General features: G+C 43.9%; 1 protein-coding gene across 9 annotated transcripts in view; it reads left to right on the plus strand.

Annotated features, from left to right (window-relative positions):
- The window catches only part of LOC149984354 (phosphatidylserine synthase 1), a 31,417-nt gene that overhangs the window by 6,533 nt on the left and 3,427 nt on the right, over positions 1-21,457 (plus strand). For 6 of the 9 annotated variants that reach the window (XR_016491969.1, XR_016491971.1, XR_016491972.1 and 3 more), the window contains exons 8-12: positions 7,188-7,300; positions 7,971-8,036; positions 12,243-12,342; positions 15,733-15,801; positions 20,151-20,211. Coding sequence is in view for 3 of the 9 variants with exons in the window: in XM_090220766.1 (XP_090076892.1) it covers positions 7,188-7,300; positions 7,971-8,036; positions 12,243-12,342; positions 15,733-15,801; positions 20,151-20,211 (409 nt within the window). In the remaining 6 variants the exon portion in view is untranslated. Of the gene's footprint in view, positions 1-7,187; positions 7,301-7,970; positions 8,037-12,242; positions 12,343-15,732; positions 15,802-20,150; positions 20,212-20,285; positions 20,469-21,457 lie in introns of those variants that run through there. The other 3 variants (XM_090220791.1, XM_090220784.1, XR_016491976.1) reach the window with 3 other exon arrangements.

Raw genomic sequence — 21,457 nt, forward strand, 5'->3', positions numbered from 1 at the left:
AGTTCTGGCCTGACAGGGGTTAGCTGTTAGCACTAGGTATGTGGGGTATTCTGGCCTGACAGGGGTTAGCTGTTAGCACAAGGTATGTGGGGTATTCTGGCCTGACAGGGGTTAGCTGTTAGCCCTAGGTATATGGGGAGTTCTGGCCTGACAGGGGTTAGCTGTTAGCACTAGGTACAGTGCCTTGCGAAAGTATTCGGCCCCCTTGAACTTTGCGACCTTTTGCCACATTTCAGGCTTCAAACATAAAGATATAAAACTGTATTTTTGTGAAGAATCAACAACAAGTGGGACACAATCATGAAGTGGAACGACATTTATTGGATATTTCAAACTTTTTTAACAAATCAAAAACTGAAAAATTGGGCGTGCAAAATTATTCAGCCCCTTTACTTTCAGTGCAGCAAACTCTCTCCAGAAGTTCAGTGAGGATCTCTGAATGATCCAATGTTGACCTAAATGACTAATGATGATAAATACAATCCACCTGTGTGTAATCAAGTCTCCGTATAAATGCACCTGCACTGTGATAGTCTCAGAGGTCCGTTAAAAGCGCAGAGAGCATCATGAAGAACAAGGAACACACCAGGCAGGTCCGAGATACTGTTGTGAAGAAGTTTAAAGCCGGATTTGGATACAAAAACATTTCCCAAGCTTTAAACATCCCAAGGAGCACTGTGCAAGCGATAATATTGAAATGAAGTGGAACAATCATGAAGTGGAACGACATTTATTGGATATTTCAAACTTTTTTAACAAATCAAAAACTGAAAAATTGGGCGTGCAAAATTATTCAGCAAACTTAAGTTAATAGTTTGTAGCGCCACCTTTTGCTGCGATTACAGCTGTATGTCGCTTGGGGTATGTCTCTATCAGTTTTGCACATCGAGAGACTGAAATTTTTTCCCATTCCTCCTTGCAAAACAGCTCAAGCTCAGTGAGGTTGGATGGAGAGCATTTGTAAACAGCAGTTTTCAGTTCTTTCCACAGATTCTCGATTGGATTCAGGTCTGGACTTTGACTTGGCCATTCTAACACCTGGATATGTTTATTTTTGAACCATTCCATTGTAGATTTTGCTTTATGTTTTGGATCATTGTCTTGTTGGAAGACAAATCTCCGTCCCAGTCTCAGGTCTTTTGCAGACTCCATCAGATTTTCTTCCAGAATGGTACTGTATTTGGCTCCATCCATCTTCCCATCAATTTTAACCATCTTCCCTGTCCCTGCTGAAGAGAAGCAGGCCCAAACCATGATGCTGCCACCACCATGTTTGACAGTGGGGATGGTGTGTTCAGCTGTGTTGCTTTTACGCCAAACATAACGTTTTGCATTGTTGCCAAAAAGTTCAATTTTGGTTTCATCTGACCAGAGCACCTTCTTCCACACGTTTGGTGTGTCTCCCAGGTGGCTTGTGGCAAACTTTAAACGACACTTTTTATGGATATCTTTAAGAAATGGCTTTCTTCTTGCCACTCTTCCATAAAGGCCAGATTTGTGCAATATACGACTGATTGTTGTCCTAAGGACAGAGTCTCCCACCTCAGTTGTAGATCTCTGCAGTTCATCCAGAGTGATCATGGGCCTCTTGGCTGCATCTCTGATCAGTCTTCTCCTTGTATGAGCTGAAAGTTTAGAGGGACGGCCAGGTCTTGGTAGATTTGCAGTGGTCTGATACTCCTTCCATTTCAATATTATCGCTTGCACAGTGCTCCTTGGGATGTTTAAAGCTTGGGAAATGTTTTTGTATCCAAATCCGGCTTTAAACTTCTTCACAACAGTATCTCGGACCTGCCTGGTGTGTTCTTCATGCTCTCTGCGCTTTTAACGGACCTCTGAGACTATCACAGTGCAGGTGCATTTATACGGAGACTTGATTACACACAGGTGGATTGTATTTCTCGTCATTAGTCATTTAGGTCAACATTGGATCATTCAGAGATCCTCACTGAACCTCTGGAGAGAGTTTGCTGCACTGAAAGTAAAGGGGCTGAATAATTTTGCACGCCCAATTTTTCAGTTTTTGATTTGTTAAAAAAGTTTGAAATATCCAATAAATGTCGTTCCACTTCATGATTGTGTCCCACTTGTTGATTCTTCACAAAAAAATACAGTTTTATATCTTTATGTTTGAAGCCTGAAATGTGGCAAAAGGTCGCAAAGTTCAAGGGGGCCGAATACTTTCGCAAGGCACTGAATATGGGGAGTTCTGGCCTGACAGGGGTTAGCTGTTAGCACTAGGTATATGGGGAGTTCTGGCCTGACAGGGGTTAGCTGTTAGCACTAGGTATATGGGGAGTTCTGGCCTGACAGGGGTTAGCTGTTAGCACTAGGTATATGGGGAGTTCTGGCCTGACAGGGGTTAGCGGCTAGCACTAGGTATATGCAGAGTTCTGGCCTGACAGGGGTTAGCGGCTAGCACTAGGTATATGAAATGGTTTTGCTACGGTGTTCCCTAATGAATATGACCCTGGGTTAATGATGGAAAGCACTGGAGTTTATTCAGTGCTTCACCATCTATCCATCCACCCCACGGTGTGGTGGGGCGCTGGCCCCCGTCCAGAAACTGTCCACCCAGTCACATGTCATCCGGCTAGTTTCTCACTCTTTAGGTAATGAGATTTCAATAAGAACACGCCAGGCAGAATCCCCATATACACTCCCATCTATACACTCCCATCTATACACTCCCATCTATACAGTACACTCCCATCTATACACTCCCACCTATACACTCCCATCTATACAGTACACTCCCATCTATACACTCCCATCTATACACTCCCATCTATACACTCCCACCTATACACTCCCATCTATACAGTACACTCCCATCTATACAGTACACTCCCATCTATACACTCCCATCTATACACTCCCATCTATACACTCCCATCTATACAGTACAGTATCATCTATACACTCCCAGTCAGAAGTTGGGACACACCTACTCATTCCAGGGTTTCTTTTTTAAAGCTATTTTCTAAATTGTAGAATGCAAATCTGTCAAGGCAAAAGGTGGCTACCTTGAAGAATTTCAAATATAAAATACTTACTGCATGATTCCAGATGTGTTATTTCATAGTTTTGATGTCTTCACTATTATTCTACAATGTAGAAAATAGTAAAAAATAAAGAGAAACCCTTGAATGAGTAGATGTGTTCAAACTACTGACTGGTACTGTATAGATGGTACTGTATAGATGGTACTGTATAGATGGTACTGTATAGATGGTACTGTATAGATGGTACTGTATAGATGGTATTGTACTGTATAGATGGTACTGTATAGATGGTACTGTATAGATGGTACTGTACTGTATAGATGGTACTGTATAGATGGTACTGTAGTGTATAGATGGTACTGTATAGATGGTACTGTAGTGTATAGATGGTACTGTATAGATGGTACTGTAGTGTATAGATGGTACTGTATAGATGGTACTGTAGTGTATAGATGGTACTGTATAGATGGTACTGTAGTGTATAGATGGTACTGTATAGATGGTACTGTACTGTATAGATGGTACTGTAGTGTATAGATGGTACTGTATAGATGGTACTGTAGTGTATAGATGGTACTGTATAGATGGTACGGTACTGTATAGATGGTACTGTATAGATGGTACTGTAGTGTATAGATGGTACTGTATAGATGGTACTGTATAGATGGTACTGTATAGATGGTACTGTATAGATGGTACTGTATAGATGGTACTGTAGTGTATAGATGGTACTGTATAGATGGTACTGTATAGATGTTACTGTACTGGTACTGTATAGATGGTACTGTATAGATGGTACTGTAGTGTATAGATGGTACTGTATAGATGGTACTGTATAGATGGTACTGTATAGATGGTACTGTATAGATGGTACTGTATAGATGTTACTGTACTGGTACTGTATAGATGGTACTGTATAGATGGTACTGTATAGATGGTACTGTATAGATGGTACTGTACTGGTACTGTATAGATGGTACTGTATAGATGGTACTGTATAGATGGTACTGTACTGGTACTGTATAGATGGTACTGTATAGATGGTACTGTATAGATGGTACTGTATAGATGGTACTGTATAGATGTTACTGTACTGGTACTGTATAGATGGTACTGTATAGATGGTACTGTACTGTAGATGATACTGTACTGTATAGATGGTACTGTACTGTATAGATGGTACTGTATAGATGATACTGTATAGATGGTACTGTATAGATGGTACTGTATAGATGGTACTGTATAGATGGTACTGTATAGATGGTACTGTATAGATGGTACTGTATAGATGTTACTGTACTGGTACTGTATAGATGGTACTGTATAGATGGTACTGTATAGATGGTACTGTATAGATGGTACTGTACTGTAGATGATACTGTACTGTATAGATGGTACTGTACTGTATAGATGATACTGTATAGATGATACTGTATAGATGGTACTGTATAGATGGTACTGTATAGATGGTACTGTATAGATGGTACTGTATACATGTTACTGTACTGGTACTGTATAGATGGTACTGTATAGATGGTACTGTATAGATGGTACTGTATAGATGGTACTGTATAGATGGTACTGTATAGATGGTACTGTATAGATGTTACTGTACTGGTACTGTATAGATGGTACTGTATAGATGGTACTGTATAGATGGTACTGTACTGGTACTGTATAGATGGTACTGTATAGATGGTACTGTATAGATGGTACTGTATAGATGGTACTGTACTGGTACTGTATAGATGGTACTGTATAGATGGTACTGTACTGTAGATGATACTGTACTGTATAGATGGTACTGTACTGTATAGATGGTACTGTATAGATGATACTGTACTGTATAGATGGTACTGTATAGATGGTACTGTATAGATGATACTGTACTGTATAGATGATACTGTACGGTATAGATGGTACGGTATAGATGGTACTGTGCTGTATAGATGGTACTGTATAGATGGTACTGTATAGATGGTACTGTATAGATGATAATGTACTGTATAGATGGTACTGTATTGTATAGATGGTACTGTATAGATGATACGGTACTGTATAGATGGTACTGTATAGATGGTACTGTATAGATGGTACTGTATAGATGGTACTGTATTGTATAGATGGTACTGTATAGATACGGTACTGTATAGATGGTACTGCATAGATGATACTGTACTGTATAGATGGTACTGTATTGTATAGATGGTACTGTATAGATACGGTACTGTATAGATACGGTACTGTATAGATGGTACGGTACTGTATAGATGGTACTGTACGGTATAGATGGTACTGTATAGATGATACTGTACTGTATAGATGGTACTGTATAGATGGTACTGTACTGTATAGATGGTACTGTACTGTATAGATGGCACTGTACTGTATAGATGGTACTGTACTGTATAGATGGTACTGTATAGATGGTACTTTATATATGGTACTGTATAGATGGTACGGTATAGATGATACTGTACTGTATAGATGGTACTGTATAGATGATACTGTATAGATGGTACGGTACTGTATAGATGGTACTGTACTGTATAGATGGTACTGTACTGTATAGATGGTACTGTATAGATGGTACTGTACTGTATAGATGGTACTGTATAGATGGTACTGTATAGATGGTACTGTACTGTATAGATGGTACTGTATAGATGGTACTACTGTATGATGATACTGTACTGTATAGATGGTACTACTGTATATATACTGTACTGTATAGACACTGTATAGATGGTACTACTGTATAGATACTGTACTGTATAGATGATACGGTACTGTATAGATGGTACTGTATAGATGGTACTGTAGTGTATAGATGGTACTGTATAGATGGTACTACTGTATGATGGTACTGTATAGATGATACTGTACTGTATAGATGGTACTACTGTATAGATACTGTATAGATGGTACTACTGTATAGATACTGTATAGATGGTACTACTGTATAGACACTGTACTGTATAGATGGTGCTACTGTATAGATACTGTACTGTATAGATGGTACTGTATAGATGGTACTACTGTATAGATACTGTACTGTATAGATGGTACTGTATAGATGATACTGTACTGGTACTGTATAGATGGGAGTGTATAGATGGGAGTGTTTATGTGGATTCTGCCTGGTGTGTTCTTATTGAAATCTCATTACTTAAAGAGTGAGAAACTAGCCGGATGACATGTGACTGGGTGGACAGTTTCTGGACGGGGGACAGCGCCCCACCAAACCGTGGGGTGGATGGAAAGATGGTGAACTTCAATAAGTTCCAGTGCTTTCCATCATTAACCCAGGGTCATATTCATTAGGGAACACTGTGGCAAAACCAGGTCCCAGCCAGAGAGCCCACCATGGCTGCCATGGCGATGAAAAGCTGAGCAGCTTCTCTTGAAATGGACTAGTCTCTCCTCTCCCTCCCTCCCTCTGTCTCCTGTTCCCAACACTCTGGGGGCTTGAAATAGTAATTACCCACTCTGAGAGGAGCTTGAAGAGGGGTGGGGGGTGAGAGTGGAGGGGTGGGTGAGTAGGGAGAAGGGGAGAGTGAAGGTAGAGAGAGAGAGTCCTCAGTAGTAGCTACAGTTTAGCTGCTTTCTCTCCAGAGGGCCTCTAGACAGTCTTATTTGGCCCTGAGCCTATCTCTACACTGAGAGACACACACACACACACACACACACACACAGGCTCACAGCCAAATGACAGCGTGTTGAGACAGTCTGGTTCCAGTCTCTTCATTATGCTGTACTGTGGATGATGAGAAGTGCAGGGTCAAACTGTGAGTGGGTCCAAATGTTGACATGGTTCAGGTTCACTGTATTGCATAGCTAGGCTATGTATTCTACTTCCTCATTTGGGAGGTAGAGCGAGAGGGAGGAGTTAGTTGAGGTGGCAGGTAGCCTGGTTGTTAGAGCATTGGGCCAGTAACCAAAAGGTTGCTAGATCAAATCCCAGAGCTGACAAGGTAAACATCTGTCATTCTGCCCCTGAACAGGCAGTTAACCCAATGTTCCTAGGCCGTCATTGTAAATATGATTTTGTTCTTAACTGACTTCCCTAGTTAAATTACAAAAAAATCAAATAATTAGTAGCTGTATTCCGTGTGATTAGAGCCCTGTGTAGGGGGTGGCTTTGTGATGGTGTCTGTGATAACTCTCTCTGTTTCTCCATAGCTGACAGAGTTGAACACATTCTTCCTGAAGCACATATTTGTGTTCCCGGCGTGCCACGCCCTCAGCTGGTGTCGGATCCTCTTCATCGGCATCATCACAGCTCCCACCGTGAGGTAGGAACCTCACCCCTCACCTGGGCTGATCTCTCCCCCCTCTCTCCTCTGTTCTCCCCCGACTCTCTCCTCTGTTCTCCCCCGACTCTCTCCTCTGTTCTCCCCCGACTCTCTCCTCTGTTCTCCCCCGACTCTCTCCTCTGTTCTCCCCCGACTCTCTCCTCTGTTCTCCCCCGACTCTCTCCTCTGTTCTCCCCCGACTCTCTCCTCTGTTCTCCCCCGACTCTCTCCTCTGTTCTCCCCCGACTCTCTCCTCTGTTCTCCCCCGACTCTCTCCTCTGTTCTCCCCCGACTCTCTCCTCTGTTCTCCCCCGACTCTCTCCTCTGTTCTCCCCCGACTCTCTCCTCTGTTCTCCCCCGACTCTCTCCTCTGTTCTCCCCCCCTCTGTTCTCCTCTCCTCTGTTCTCCTCTCCTCTGTTCTCCTCTCCTCTCTCCTCTGTTCTCCCCCCCTCTCTGTCCTCTGTTCCCCCTTCTCTCCCAATTTGCACCCCTTCTGCACCAGTCTTCAGAAAACTCCTCAGTCAGACCGTCAGTGTTTGTCCAACATGTCTAGAGTTAATGGCTATGAGAGGACAGCTCTCTGTCTGTGGTAAACTGATTCACATAGTCTGCCTTCACATCCGGTGTTTGTCCTGACCTGTGGTGGTGTTTTCTCCCTGTGTTTTTCAGGCAGTACTATGCCTACCTCACAGACACACAGTGTAAGCGTGTTGGGACACAGTGCTGGGTGTTTGGGTGAGTGTTATTTCATTAGCTACTACCATGACGACAGTAGATGATGTCTGAGGAGATAAAGCTGTTTACTCTGCTGTCTGCCATCTACACCATTAAACTACAATACACATTTACTGCAGTAGCCAGCCGTCAGGTCGATGATTTACCTTCAGTCAACGACTGAACAGAGCTCTTTGACGGTGTGGTTTCTACCGTTGGGCTGTGTGTTTCTACCGTTGGGCTGTGTGTTTCTACCGTTGGGCTGTGTGTTTGTACCGTTGGACTGTGTGTTTGTACCGTTGGACTGTGTGTTTGTACCGTTGGGCTGTGTTTGTACCGTTGGACTGTGTGTTTGTACCGTTGGGCTGTGTGTTTGTACCGTTGGGCTGTGTGTTTGTACCGTTGGGCTGTGTGTTTGTACCGTTGGGCTGTGTGTTTGTACCGTTGGGCTGTGTGTTTGTACCGTTGGGCTGTGTGTTTGTATCGTTGGGCTGTGTGTTTGTATGTAAACTGTATCAGTGTGAGGGTGAAGACATGGGAGATGGAGGCTAGTGTTAACAGACCTTCTACAGCGTGGAGGACTGAGAAACTGTATCAGTGTGAGGGTGAAGACATGGGAGATGGAGGCTAGTGTTAACGGACCTTCAACAGCGTGGAGGACTGAGAAACTAGCTGGTTAGGGTGAAGAGATGGAGGCTAGTGTTAACGGACCTTCTACAGCGTGTAGGACTGAGAAACTAGCTGGTTAGGGTGAAGAGATGGAGGCTAGTGTTAACGGACCTTCTACAGCGTGGAGGACTGAGAAACTAGCTGGTTAGGGTGAAGACATGGGAGATGGAGGCTAGTGTTAACAGACCTTCTACAGCGTGGAGGACTGAGAAACTGTATCAGTGTGAGGGTGAAGACATGGGAGATGGAGGCTAGTGTTAACAGACCTTCTACAGCGTGGAGGACTGAGAAACTGTATCAGTGTGAGGGTGAAGACATGGGAGATGGAGGCTAGTGTTAACGGACCTTCTACAGCGTGTAGGACTGAGAAACTAGCTGGTTAGGGTGAAGAGATGGAGGCTAGTGTTAACGGACCTTCTACAGCGTGGAGGACTGAGAAACTGTATCAGTGTGAGGGTGAAGACATGGGAGATGGAGGCTAGTGTTAACGGACCTTCTACAGCGTGGAGGACTGAGAAACTGTATCAGTGTGAGGGTGAAGACATGGGAGATGGAGGCTAGTGTTAACAGACCTTCTACAGCGTGGAGGACTGAGAAACTGTATCAGTGTGAGGGTGAAGACATGGGAGATGGAGGCTAGTGTTAACGGACCTTCTACAGCGTGTAGGACTGAGAAACTAGCTGGTTAGGGTGAAGAGATGGAGGCTAGTGTTAACGGACCTTCAACAGCGTGGAGGACTGAGAAACTAGCTGGTTAGGGTGAAGAGATGGAGGCTAGTGTTAACGGACCTTCTACAGCGTGGAGGACTGAGAAACTAGCTGGTTAGGGTGAAGAGATGGGAGATGGAGGCTAGTGTTAACGGACCTTCTACAGCGTGGAGGACTGAGAAACTGTATCAGTGTGAGGGTGAAGACATGGGAGATGGAGGCTAGTGTTAACGGACCTTCAACAGCGTGGAGGACTGAGAAACTAGCTGGTTAGGGCTGTACACACACAGTCACACACACACACACACACACACAGACAGTCTGGCAGTGAAGCACTACAGAACAATGGCCTCCATTGTCCCCCAGCTAAACCCTGAGTATTAAAGACTGGCCGTATGAAAGTCATTACTAAGACACATGGGGTAGGAGTGTGTAGGGTAGAATACTCTATAATACTGGAATCACTAAGTCAGTGTGTATTCTGACTGTTATTTATGATTAGATATACATACACTTCTCTTAATCAAATCAAACTTTATTTGGCACATGCACCGAATACAACAACCTTACCGTGAAATGCTGAATACAACAAGTGTTGACTTTACTGTGAAATGCTTTTGGGGCCTTCCTCTGACAACGCCTAGTATAAAGGTCCTGGATGGCAGGAAGCTTGGCCCCAGTGATGTACTGGGTCGTACGCTCTACCCTCTGTGTGTATTCTAGTGGTTCCCATGTTCAGGGTAATAAGGGGTCGTACGCTCTACCCTCTGGGTGTATTCTAGTGGTTCCCATGTTCAGGGTAATAAGGGGTCGTACGCTCTACCCTCTGTGTGTATTCTAGTGGTTCCCATGTTCAGGGTAATGAGGGGTCGTACGCTCTACCCTCTGTGTGTATTCTAGTGATTCCTATGTTCAGGGTAATAAGGGGTCGTACGCTCTACCCTCTGTGTGTATTCTAGTGGTTCCCATGTTCAGGGTAATAAGGGGTCGTACGCTCTACCCTCTGGGTGTATTCTAGTGATTCCCATGTTCAGGGTAATAAGGGGTCGTACGCTCTACCCTCTGTGTATTCTAGTGGTTCCCATGTTCAGGGTAATAAGGGGTCGTACGCTCTACCCTCTGTGTATTCTAGTGGTTCCCATGTTCAGGGTAATGAGGGGTCGTGCGCTCTACCCTCTGTGTGTATTCTAGTGGTTCCCATGTTCAGGGTAATGAGGGGTCGTACGCTCTACCCTCTGTGTATTCTAGTGGTTCCCATGTTCAGGGTAATAAGGGGTCCTACCCTCTACCCTCTGTGTGTATTCTAGTGCTTCCCATGTTCAGGGTAATGAGGGGTCGTACCCTCTACCCTCTGGGTGTATTCTAGTGGTTCCCATGTTCAGGGTAATAAGGGGTCGTACGCTCTACCCTCTGTGTGTATTCTAGTGGTTCCCATGTTCAGGGTAATAAGGGGTCGTACACTCTACCCTCTGGGTGTATTCTAGTGGTTCCCATGTTCAGGGTAATAAGGGGTCGTACGCCTTACCTTTTGGGTGTATTCTAGTGGTTCCCATGTTCAGGGTAATAAGGGGTCGTACGCTCTACCCTCTGGGTGTATTCTAGTGGTTCCCATGTTCAGGGTAATAAGGGGTCGTACGCTCTACCCTCTGTGTATTCTAGTGGTTCCCATGTTCAGGGTAATAAGGGGTCGTACGCTCTACCCTCTGGGTGTATTCTAGTGGTTCCCATGTTCAGGGTAATAAGGGGTCGTACGCTCTACCCTCTGTGTATTCTAGTGGTTCCCATGTTCAGGGTAATAAGGGGTCGTACACTCTACCCTCTGGGTGTATTCTAGTGGTTCCCATGTTCAGGGTAATAAGGGGTCGTACGCCTTACCTTTTGGGTGTATTCTAGTGGTTCCCATGTTCAGGGTAATAAGGGGTCGTACGCTCTACCCTCTGTGTGTATTCTAGTGGTTCCCATGTTCAGGGTAATAAGGGGTCGTACGCTCTACCCTCTGTGTATTCTAGTGGTTCCCATGTTCAGGGTGATAAGGGGTCGTACGCTCTACCCTCTGTGTATTCTAGTGGTTCCCATGTTCAGGGTAATAAGGGGTCCTACGCTCTACCCTCTGGGTGTATTCTAGTGGTTCCCATGTTCAGGGTAATAAGGGGTCGTACGCTCTACCCTCTGTGTATTCTAGTGGTTCCCATGTTCAGGGTAATAAGGGGTCGTACGCTCTACCCTCTGTGTATTCTAGTGGTTCCCATGTTCAGGGTAATAAGGGGTCCTACGCTCTACCCTCTGGGTGTATTCTAGTGGTTCCCATGTTCAGGGTAATAAGGGATCTTAGAAACTTTCGTAGACAACATTTGTGAAATGTGATTTTATAACCCCCCCCATTATATTCCATTAATATTCTGTCTATCCATGTTTGCATTGTGCATTGTGCATGTGTACTGTTGTCAGTCTGTTTATTTTGGTTAGCGCTTAGCAGGGGTCTGAATATGTTGCTTATTCCCTCCAGCTCCCACTAGAGTAAAGGCTGTTGGCAATGTTAACATCTGACCATGTAGATGGACTGGTTTCATGTTTCTATGGGCCTCAGCTTACCTCTCTGCCTCGCTCACCCCTCACCCTCCTCTCCCTCACTCTGTCATGTCACCACCCAGCCGGGTGACAGGTGTCATAGGGTGCATCCCAACAGCTACCCTATTCCCTTTATAGTGCACTACTTTAGACCAGGTTATCCACCATGGAGGGAATAGGGAGCCATTTGGGACACAGCTATAGCTGTCTGATTACCCAGCAGCCTTAGCTGTAGTGTGTGACGTCTGTGTGTGTGTGTGTGGATCTCTGTTGACATCACAGGGCCATAGCGTTCCTGGAGGCCTTGGCGTGTGTAAAGTTTGGAATGGAGCTGTTCTCCAAGACCCAGGTCCTCTATGTGCTGCTGTGGCTGGTGTGTGTGGTAAGAATGGTCTCCACACAGCTGTCATGTTCAAGTAGTATTACTGTGCACATAAACATACCAGTCTCCACACAGCTGTCATGTTCAAGTAGTATTACTGTGTACATAAACATACCAGTCTCCACACAGCTGTCATGTTCAAGTAGAATTACTGTGCACATAAACATACCAGTCTCCACACAGCTGTCATGTTCAAGTAGAATTTCTGTGCACATAAACATACCTGTCTCCACACAGCTGTCATGTTCAAGTAGTATTACTGTGTACATAAACATACCAGTCTCCACACAGCTGTCATGTTCAAGTAGTATTACTGTGTACATAAACATACCAGTCTCCACACAGCTGTCATGTTCAAGTAGTATTACTGTGTACATAAACATACCAGTCTCCACACAGCTGTCATGTTCAAGTAGTATTACTGTGCACATAAACATACCAGTCTCCACACAGCTGTCATGTTCAAGTAGTATTACTGTGTACATAAACATACCAGTCTCCACACAGCTGTCATGTTCAAGTAGTATTACTGTGCACATAAACATACCAGTCTCCACACAGCTGTCATGTTCAAGTAGTATTACTGTGTACATAAACATACCATTCTCACACAGCTGTCATGTTCAAGTAGTATTACTGTGTACATAAACATACCAGTCTCCACACAGCTGTCATGTTCAAGTAGTATTACTGTGCACATAAACATACCAGTCTCCACACAGCTGTCATGTTCAAGTAGTATTACTGTGTACATAAACATACCAGTCTCCACACAGCTGTCATGTTCAAGTAGTATTACTGTGCACATAAACATACCAGTCTCCACACAGCTGTCATGTTCAAGTAGTATTACTGTGTACATAAACATACCAGTCTCCACACAGCTGTCATGTTCAAGTAGTATTACTGTGTACATAAACATACCAGTCTCCACACAGCTGTCATGTTCAAGTAGTATTACTGTGTACATAAACATACCAGTCTCCACACAGCTGTCATGTTCAAGTAGTATTACTGTGTACATAAACATACCAGTCTCCACACAGCTGTCATGTTCAAGTAGTATTACTGTGTACATAAACATACCAGTCTCCACACAGCTGTCATGTTCAAGTAGTATTACTGTGCACATAAACATACCAGTCTCCACACAGCTGTCATGTTCAAGTAGAATTACTGTGCACATAAACATACCAGTCTCCACACAGCTGTCATGTTCAAGTAGTATTACTGTGCACATAAACATACCAGTCTCCACACAGCTGTCATGTTCAAGTAGTATTACTGTGCACATAAACATACCAGTCTCCACACAGCTGTCATGTTCAAGTAGTATTACTGTGTACATAAACATACCAGTCTCCACACAGCTGTCATGTTCAAGTAGTATTACTGTGCACATAAACATACCAGTCTCCACACAGCTGTCATGTTCAAGTAGTATTACTGTGTACATAAACATACCAGTCTCCACACAGCTGTCATGTTCAAGTAGTATTACTGTGTACATAAACATACCAGTCTCCACACAGCTGTCATGTTCAAGTAGTATTACTGTGTACATAAACATACCAGTCTCCACACAGCTGTCATGTTCAAGTGGTATTACTGTGCACATAAACATACCAGTCTCCACACAGCTGTCATGTTCAAGTAGTATTACTGTGTACATAAACATACCAGTCTCCACACAGCTGTCATGTTCAAGTAGTATTACTGTGTACATAAACATACCAGTCTCCACACAGCTGTCATGTTCAAGTGGTTTGTTTATGTACATAGTAAAACTAGTCTCCAAACAGTTGTTCAGGTCTCTAAAAGTACATATCACTATTTATGTTAGCAGACCAGTCTGTTTTTTGTCATAGTTAATGTACCATAAATAGCTTGGTCATCGTTAAGATCATGTGACTGTTGGACCAACGTACCAGGGCTGTAGTTGTCCTAGTATTAGATGGTGACAGGATAATGTACCAGGGCTGTAGTTGTCCTAGTATTAGATGATGACAGGATAACGTACCAGGGCTGTAGTTGTCCTAGTATTAGATGGTGACAGAATAACGTACCAGGGCTGTAGTTGTCCTAGTATTAGGTGATGACAGGATAACGTACCAGGGCTGTAGTTGTCCTAGTATTAGATGGTGACAGGATAACGTACCAGGGCTGTAGTTTTCCTAGTATTAGATGGTGACAGGATAACGTACCAGGGCTGTAGTTGTCCTAGTATTAGGTGATGACAGGATAACGTACCAGGGCTGTAGTTGTCCTAGTATTAGATGGTGACAGGATAACGTACCAGGGCTGTAGTTGTCCTAGTATTAGATGGTGACAGGATAACCTACCAGGGCTGTAGTTGTCCTAGTATTAGATGGTGACAGGATAACGTACCAGGGCTGTAGTTGTCCTAGTATTAGATGGTGACAGGATAACGTACCAGGGCTGTAGTTGTCCTAGTATTAGATGGTGACAGGATAACGTACCAGGGCTGTAGTTGTCCTAGTATTAGATGGTGACAGGATAACGTACCAGGGCTGTAGTTGTCCTAGTATTAGATGGTGACAGGATAACGTACCAGGGCTGTAGTTGTCCTAGTATTAGATGATGACAGGATAACGTACCAGGGCTGTAGTTGTCCTAGTATTAGATGGTGACAGGATAACGTACCAGGGCTGTAGTTGTCCTAGTATTAGATGGTGACAGGATAACGTACCAGGGCTGTAGTTGTCCTAGTATTAGATGGTGACAGGATAACGTACCAGGGCTGTAGTTGTCCTAGTATTAGATGATGACAGGATAACGTACCAGGGCTGTAGTTGTCCTAGTATTAGATGGTGACAGGATAACGTACCAGGGCTGTAGTTGTCCTAGTATTAGATGGTGACAGGATAACGTACCAGGGCTGTAGTTGTCCTAGTATTAGATGATGACAGGATAACGTACCAGGGCTGTAGTTGTCCTAGTATTAGATGGTGACAGGATAACGTACCAGGGCTGTAGTTGTCCTAGTATTAGATGGTGACAGGATAACCTACCAGGGCTGTAGTTGTCCTAGTATTAGATGGTGACAGGATAACGTACCAGGGCTGTAGTTGTCCTAGAATTAGATGGTGACAGGATAACGTACCAGGGCTGTAGTTGTCCTAGTACTGCTTTATCTATGGAATGTCAGTGTGTTTACAGCTAAAAGGCCTTTCATTTTGTGGCTGACATGTTGGCTATATGAGGGACTACTTGATGTTGGTGTATTCATTTCATTGTATTCATTTCATTGTATTCATAGATATATGTATATTTTTGTATTTTATGTTTTGACTATTGTTTCAAGGACAATAAAGCTGAAACGTGACCTTGAACTGCCTGTGGCCTTAACTCTGTCTCCTGTCCTCCCAGGCCTTGATCACATTCCTGTGTCTGTATGGGATGGTGTGGTATGCAGAGATCTACGGCCCCAAAGAGAAGGTATGCTGACATACCTGGCTAGATATGAACTACACCTCGTTGACTACAGGATGGTCCTGCTGCAACCATTCTCCATATACATGCTCCTTTATTCATCACCCAGGTCGTTTAGAACACATGTCCCTGGAACTGTGACTATCCCAGGTCATTTAGAACACATGTCCCTGGAACTGTGACTATCCCAGGTCATTTAGAACACATGTCCCTGGAACTGTGACTATCCCAGGTCGTTTAGAACACATGTCCCTGGAACTGTGACTATCCCAGGTCGTTTAGAACACATGTCCCTGGAACTGTGACTCTCCCAGGTCATTTAGAACACATGTCCCTGGAACTGTGACTATCCCAGGTCATTTAGAACACATGTCCCTGGAACTGTGACTATCCCAGGTCGTTTAGAACACATGTCCCTGGAACTGTGACTATCCCAGGTCGTTTAGAACACATGTCCCTGGAACTGTGACTATCCCAGGTCGTTTAGAACACATGTCCCTGGAACTGTGACTCTCCCAGGTCATTTAGAACACATGTCCCTGGAACTGTGACTCTCCCAGGTCATTTAGAACACATGTCCCTGGAACTGTGACTCTCCCAGGTCATTTAGAACACATGTCCCTGGAACTGTGACTCTCCCAGGTCATTTAGAACACATGTCCCTGGAACTGTGACTCTCCCAGGTCATTTAGAACACATGTCCCTGGAACTGTGACTCTCCCAGGTTGTTTAGAACACATGTCCCTGGAACTGTGTCTATCCAGGTAATTTAGAACACATGTCCCTGGAACTGTGACCCCCCCCCCCCCATTTTTAGGGGAACAAAAGTATTAGGACAAATTCACTTATGTGTATTAAAGTAATCCAAAGTTTAGCATTTGGTCCCATATTCATAGCATGCAATGACCACATCATGCTTGTGACTTGGCTGGATGTATTTGCTGTTTGTTTTGGTTGTGTTTCAGATTATTTTGGGCCCAATAGAAATGTATGGTAAATAATGTATTGTGTCATTTTGGAGTCACTATTGTTATAAATAAGAATATAATGTTTTTAAACACCTCTACATTAATCAATCAATCAAATTTATTTTATATAGCCCTTCGTACATCAGCTGATATCTCAAAGTGCTGTACAGAAACCCAGCCTAAAACCCCAAACAGCAAGCAATGCAGGTGAAGAAGCACGGTGGCTAGGAAAAACTCCCTAGAAAGGCCAAAACCTAGGAAGAAACCTAGAGAGGAACCAGGCTATGTGGGGTGGCCAGTCCTCTTCTGGCTGTGCCGGGTGGAGATTATAACAAAACATGGTCAAGATGTTCAAATGTTCATAAATGACCAGCATGGTCGAATAATAATAAGGCAGAATAGTTGAAACTGGAGCAGCAGCACAGTCAGGTGGACTGGGGACAGCAAGGAGTCATCATGTCAGGTATTCCTGGGGCATGGTCCTAGGGCTCAGGTCCTCCGAGAGAGAGAAAGAAAGAGAGAATTAGAGAGAGCATATGTGGGATGGCCAGTCCTCTTCTGGCTGTGCCGGGTGGAGATTATAACAGAACATGGCCAAGATGTTCAAATGTTCATAAATGATCAGCATGGTCGAATAATAATAAGGCAGAACAGTTGAAACTGGAGCAGCAGCACAGCCAGGTGGACTGGGGACAGCAAGGAGTCATCATGTCAGGTAGTCCTGGGGCATGGTCCTAGGGCTCAGGTCCTCCGAGAGAGAGAAAGAGAGAAGGAGAGAATTAGAGAACGCACACTTAGATTCACACAGGACACCGAATAGGACAGGAGAAGTACTCCAGATATAACAAACTGACCCTAGCCCCCCGACACATAAACTACTGCAGCATAAATACTGGAGGCTGAGACAGGAGGGGTCAGGAGACACTGTGGCCCACTCCGAGGACACCCCCGGACAGGGCCAAACAGGAAGGATATAACCCCACCCACTTTGCCAAAGCACAGCCCCCACACCACTAGAGGGATATCTTCAACCACCAACTTACCATCCTGAGACAAGGCTGAGTATAGCCCACAAAGACCTCCGCCACGGCACAACTTAAGGGGGGGGGGGGGGGCGCCAACCCAGACAGGATGACCACATCAGTGACTCAACCCACTCAGGTGACGCACCTCCTCCAGGGACGGCATGAGAGAGCCCCAGTAAAGCCAGTGACTCAGCCCCTGTAATAGGGTTAGAGGCAGAGAATCCCAGTGGAAAGAGGGGAACCGGCCAGGCAGAGACAGCAAGGGTGGTTCGTTGCTCCAGAGCCTTTCCGTTCACCCTCCCACTCCTGGGCCAGACTACACTCAATCATATGACCCACTGAAGAGATGAGTCTTCAGTAGAGACTTAAAGGTTGAGACCGAGTTTGCGTCTCTGACATGGGTAGGCAGACCGTTCCATAAAAATGGAGCTCTATAGGAGAAAGCCCTGCCTCCAGCTGTTTGCTTAAAAATTCTAGGGACAATTAGGAGGCCTGCGTCTTGTGACCGTAGCGTACGTGTAGGTATGTACGGCAGGACCAAATCAGAGAGATAGATAGGAGCAAGCCCATGTAATGCTTTGTAGGTTAGCAGTAAAACCTTGAAATCAGCCCTTGCTTTGACAGGAAGCCAGTGTAGAGAGGCTAGCACTGGAGTAATATGATCAAATTTTTTGGTTCTAGTCAGGATTCTAGCAGCCGTATTTAGCACTAACTGAAGTTTATTTAGTGCTTTATCCGGGTAGCCGGAAAGTAGAGCATTGCAGTAGTCTAACCTGGAAGTGACAAAAGCATGGATTAATTTTTCTGCATCATTTTTGGACAGAAAGTTCCTGATTTTTGCAATGTTACGTAGATGGAAAAAAGCTGTCCTTGAAATGGTCTTGATATGTTCTTCAAAAGAGAGATCAGGGTCCAGAGTAACGCCGAGGTCCTTCACAGTTTTATTTGAGACGACTGTACAACCATTAAGATTAATTGTCAGATTCAACAGAAGATCTCTTTGTTTCTTGGGACCTAGAACAAGCATCTCTGTTTTGTCCGAGTTTAAAAGTAGAAAGTTTGCAGCCATCCACTTCCTTATGTCTGAAACACATTCTTCTAGCAAGGGCAATTTTGGGGCAATTAATGTGGATGCTACCATGATTACGGATAATCTTGAACGGGTCGAAATAATGATGAGTGAGAAAGTCGGACGCAAAAATATCATACCCCCAAGACATGCTAACCTCTCACCATTACAATAACAGGGGAGGTTAGCATTTTATATCATACCCCCAAGACATGCTAACCTCTCACCATTACAATAACAGGGGAGGTTAGCATTTTATATCATACCCCCAAGACATGCTAACCTCTCACCATTACAATAACAGGGGAGGTTAGTATTTTATATCATACCCCCAAGACATGCTAACCTCTCACCATTACAATAACAGGGGAGGTTAGCATTTTATATCATACCCCCAAGACATGCTAACCTCTCACCATTACAATAACAGGGGAGGTTAGCATTTTATTTTTTGTGGGGGGGTTGATATTTGTGCGTCTAATTTAGTTTGCTTAATTGAGCGACTATGGTCACTGCAAAAACTTCTAAATTAATTACAGATTTCTTGAGTTATCTTAGATTAATTCAGACTATTTTGAAGCATCTGGCTACAGCATCTCAACATGGACAAACGGTAGTATTGCTGTTTTTCAAGCGAAGGTCTTTTTAAGGGAGTATGCGAGCTCACTCGTTCAGTTTGCCTAGCCAAGTTTGCTGCCGCCTAAAGTCCCAGGGCCAGAGTGAAGGTTTGAGAGTTCTCTGAGTGAAGGTTTGAGAGTTCTCTGAGTGAGGGTTTGAGAGAGTTCTCTGAGTGAGGGTTTGAGAGAGTTCTCTGAGAAGTACTCATAGCCAGCTGGAAAGCTTTTCTACAGAAACCATGATTTGTGTAGAATGTTGTTTAACCCTCATGTTTACCGTGCTGTGAATGGCAGTTTCCACACCTGTGTTTTTAGAGTTCCAACATAAACTAGCTGACTCACTGTGTAGTTTAGTCTTCAGGGAATATGACCTTGTGGTTCATCTGACCTTGTGGTTCATCTATAAAGAACATGACAGGATGTCACAGCTTTTCACCTGTAGATCATTAACCTTGTATTCACGCCAATGACTTTGTCCCAAATTGCACCCTACTCCCTATATAGCCTAGTGCACTACTTTTCACCAGGACTCTAGTGCACTATACAGTATAGGGGGGGGGGAGGATGCCATTTAGGACTCCTGCCTGTGGCTGGATCAGCTGGCTGTTGGCTGTGTAGCGTTCTCTCAGCCCTATGTCAGTGACATGTCTGTTCTGACCCCTCCTGTGTTTTACAGAGCTACTCTGAATGTGAGGACAGCAACTACAATGAGGACTTTGTGTCAGAACAAGGGAAAGGTAACTATGGTGTCTCTATTCATCCTCTAGGGTTAAACAGAACAAGGTAACTATGGTCTCTATTCATCCTCTAGGGTTAAACAGAACAAGGGAGAGGTAACTATTGTCTCTATTCATCCTCTAGGGGTAAACAGAACAAGGTAACTATGGTGTCTCTATTCATCCTCTAGGGGTTAAACAGAACAAGGTAACTATGGTCTCTATTCATCCTCTAGGGTTAAACAGAACAAGGTAACTATGGTGTCTCTATTCATCCTCTAGGGTTAAACAGAACAAGGTAACTATGGTGTCTCTATTCATCCTCTAGGGTTAAACAGAACAAGGTAACTATGGTGTCTCTATTCATCCTCTAGGGTTAAACAGAACAAGGTAACTATGGTGTCTCTATTCATCCTCTAGGGGTTAAACAGAACAAGGTAACTATGGTGTCTCTATTCATCTGCTAGGGTTAAACACATGCAGGTCATTATTAATGGGTTTCGTATGTAATATGCCATTTTTAGTTATTTATGCCTCCCATTGTTGGGTAACTTGAGTTTCATCCAATCTGAGACTGGGAGAGTTTACTGTAAATATAGCTAGGCAGTGGTCTGACCTCTAGTGGTTGACTGGGAGAGTTTACTGTAAATACAGTTAGGTAGTGGTCTGACCTAGTGGTTGACTGGGAGGGTTTTCTCTAAATACAGTTAGGTAGTGGTCTGACCTAGTGGTTGACTGGGAGGGTTTACTGTAAATATAGTCAGGTAGTGGTCTGACCTCTAGTGGTTGACTGGGAGAGTTTACTGTAAATATTGTTAGGTAGTGGTCTGACCTCTAGTGGTTTGATTGGGGAACTTGCCTCTTATCCAATGGAAACACACCTACTTTCAACTATGTTCAACCATCAAAATGTGTCGTCCATTAGAGATGTCTTTGCGAATTGTTCAACACAGACACAATATGAACATTAAAACAATGAGAATCTTTCCCTCTCTCACTCTGTTCTTTGGCTATGTCTATTTGTTGTGTATGACTTTGATGGTGCACTGTCTGTATATTTAGACATCTTGGTTGTGTCTCAAATGGCATCCTCTACAATGCACACTACCCATAGGGCTCTGGTCAAAATTAGTGCACTGTATAGGCAATAGGGTGCCATTTAGGATGCACACCATATCTTTTTACTGTTTTATATTGTATGACATCACATTTGATGTGTTTTCTAGATATGTACCAATATGTTATAATAAACCTGAACCTAATCCTA

This window comes from Oncorhynchus mykiss, chromosome 3 (genome assembly GCF_057628025.1).
Source record: "Oncorhynchus mykiss isolate SJ-2025 chromosome 3, ASM5762802v1, whole genome shotgun sequence".
NCBI classification, from domain to species: Eukaryota; Metazoa; Chordata; class Actinopteri; order Salmoniformes; family Salmonidae; genus Oncorhynchus; species Oncorhynchus mykiss.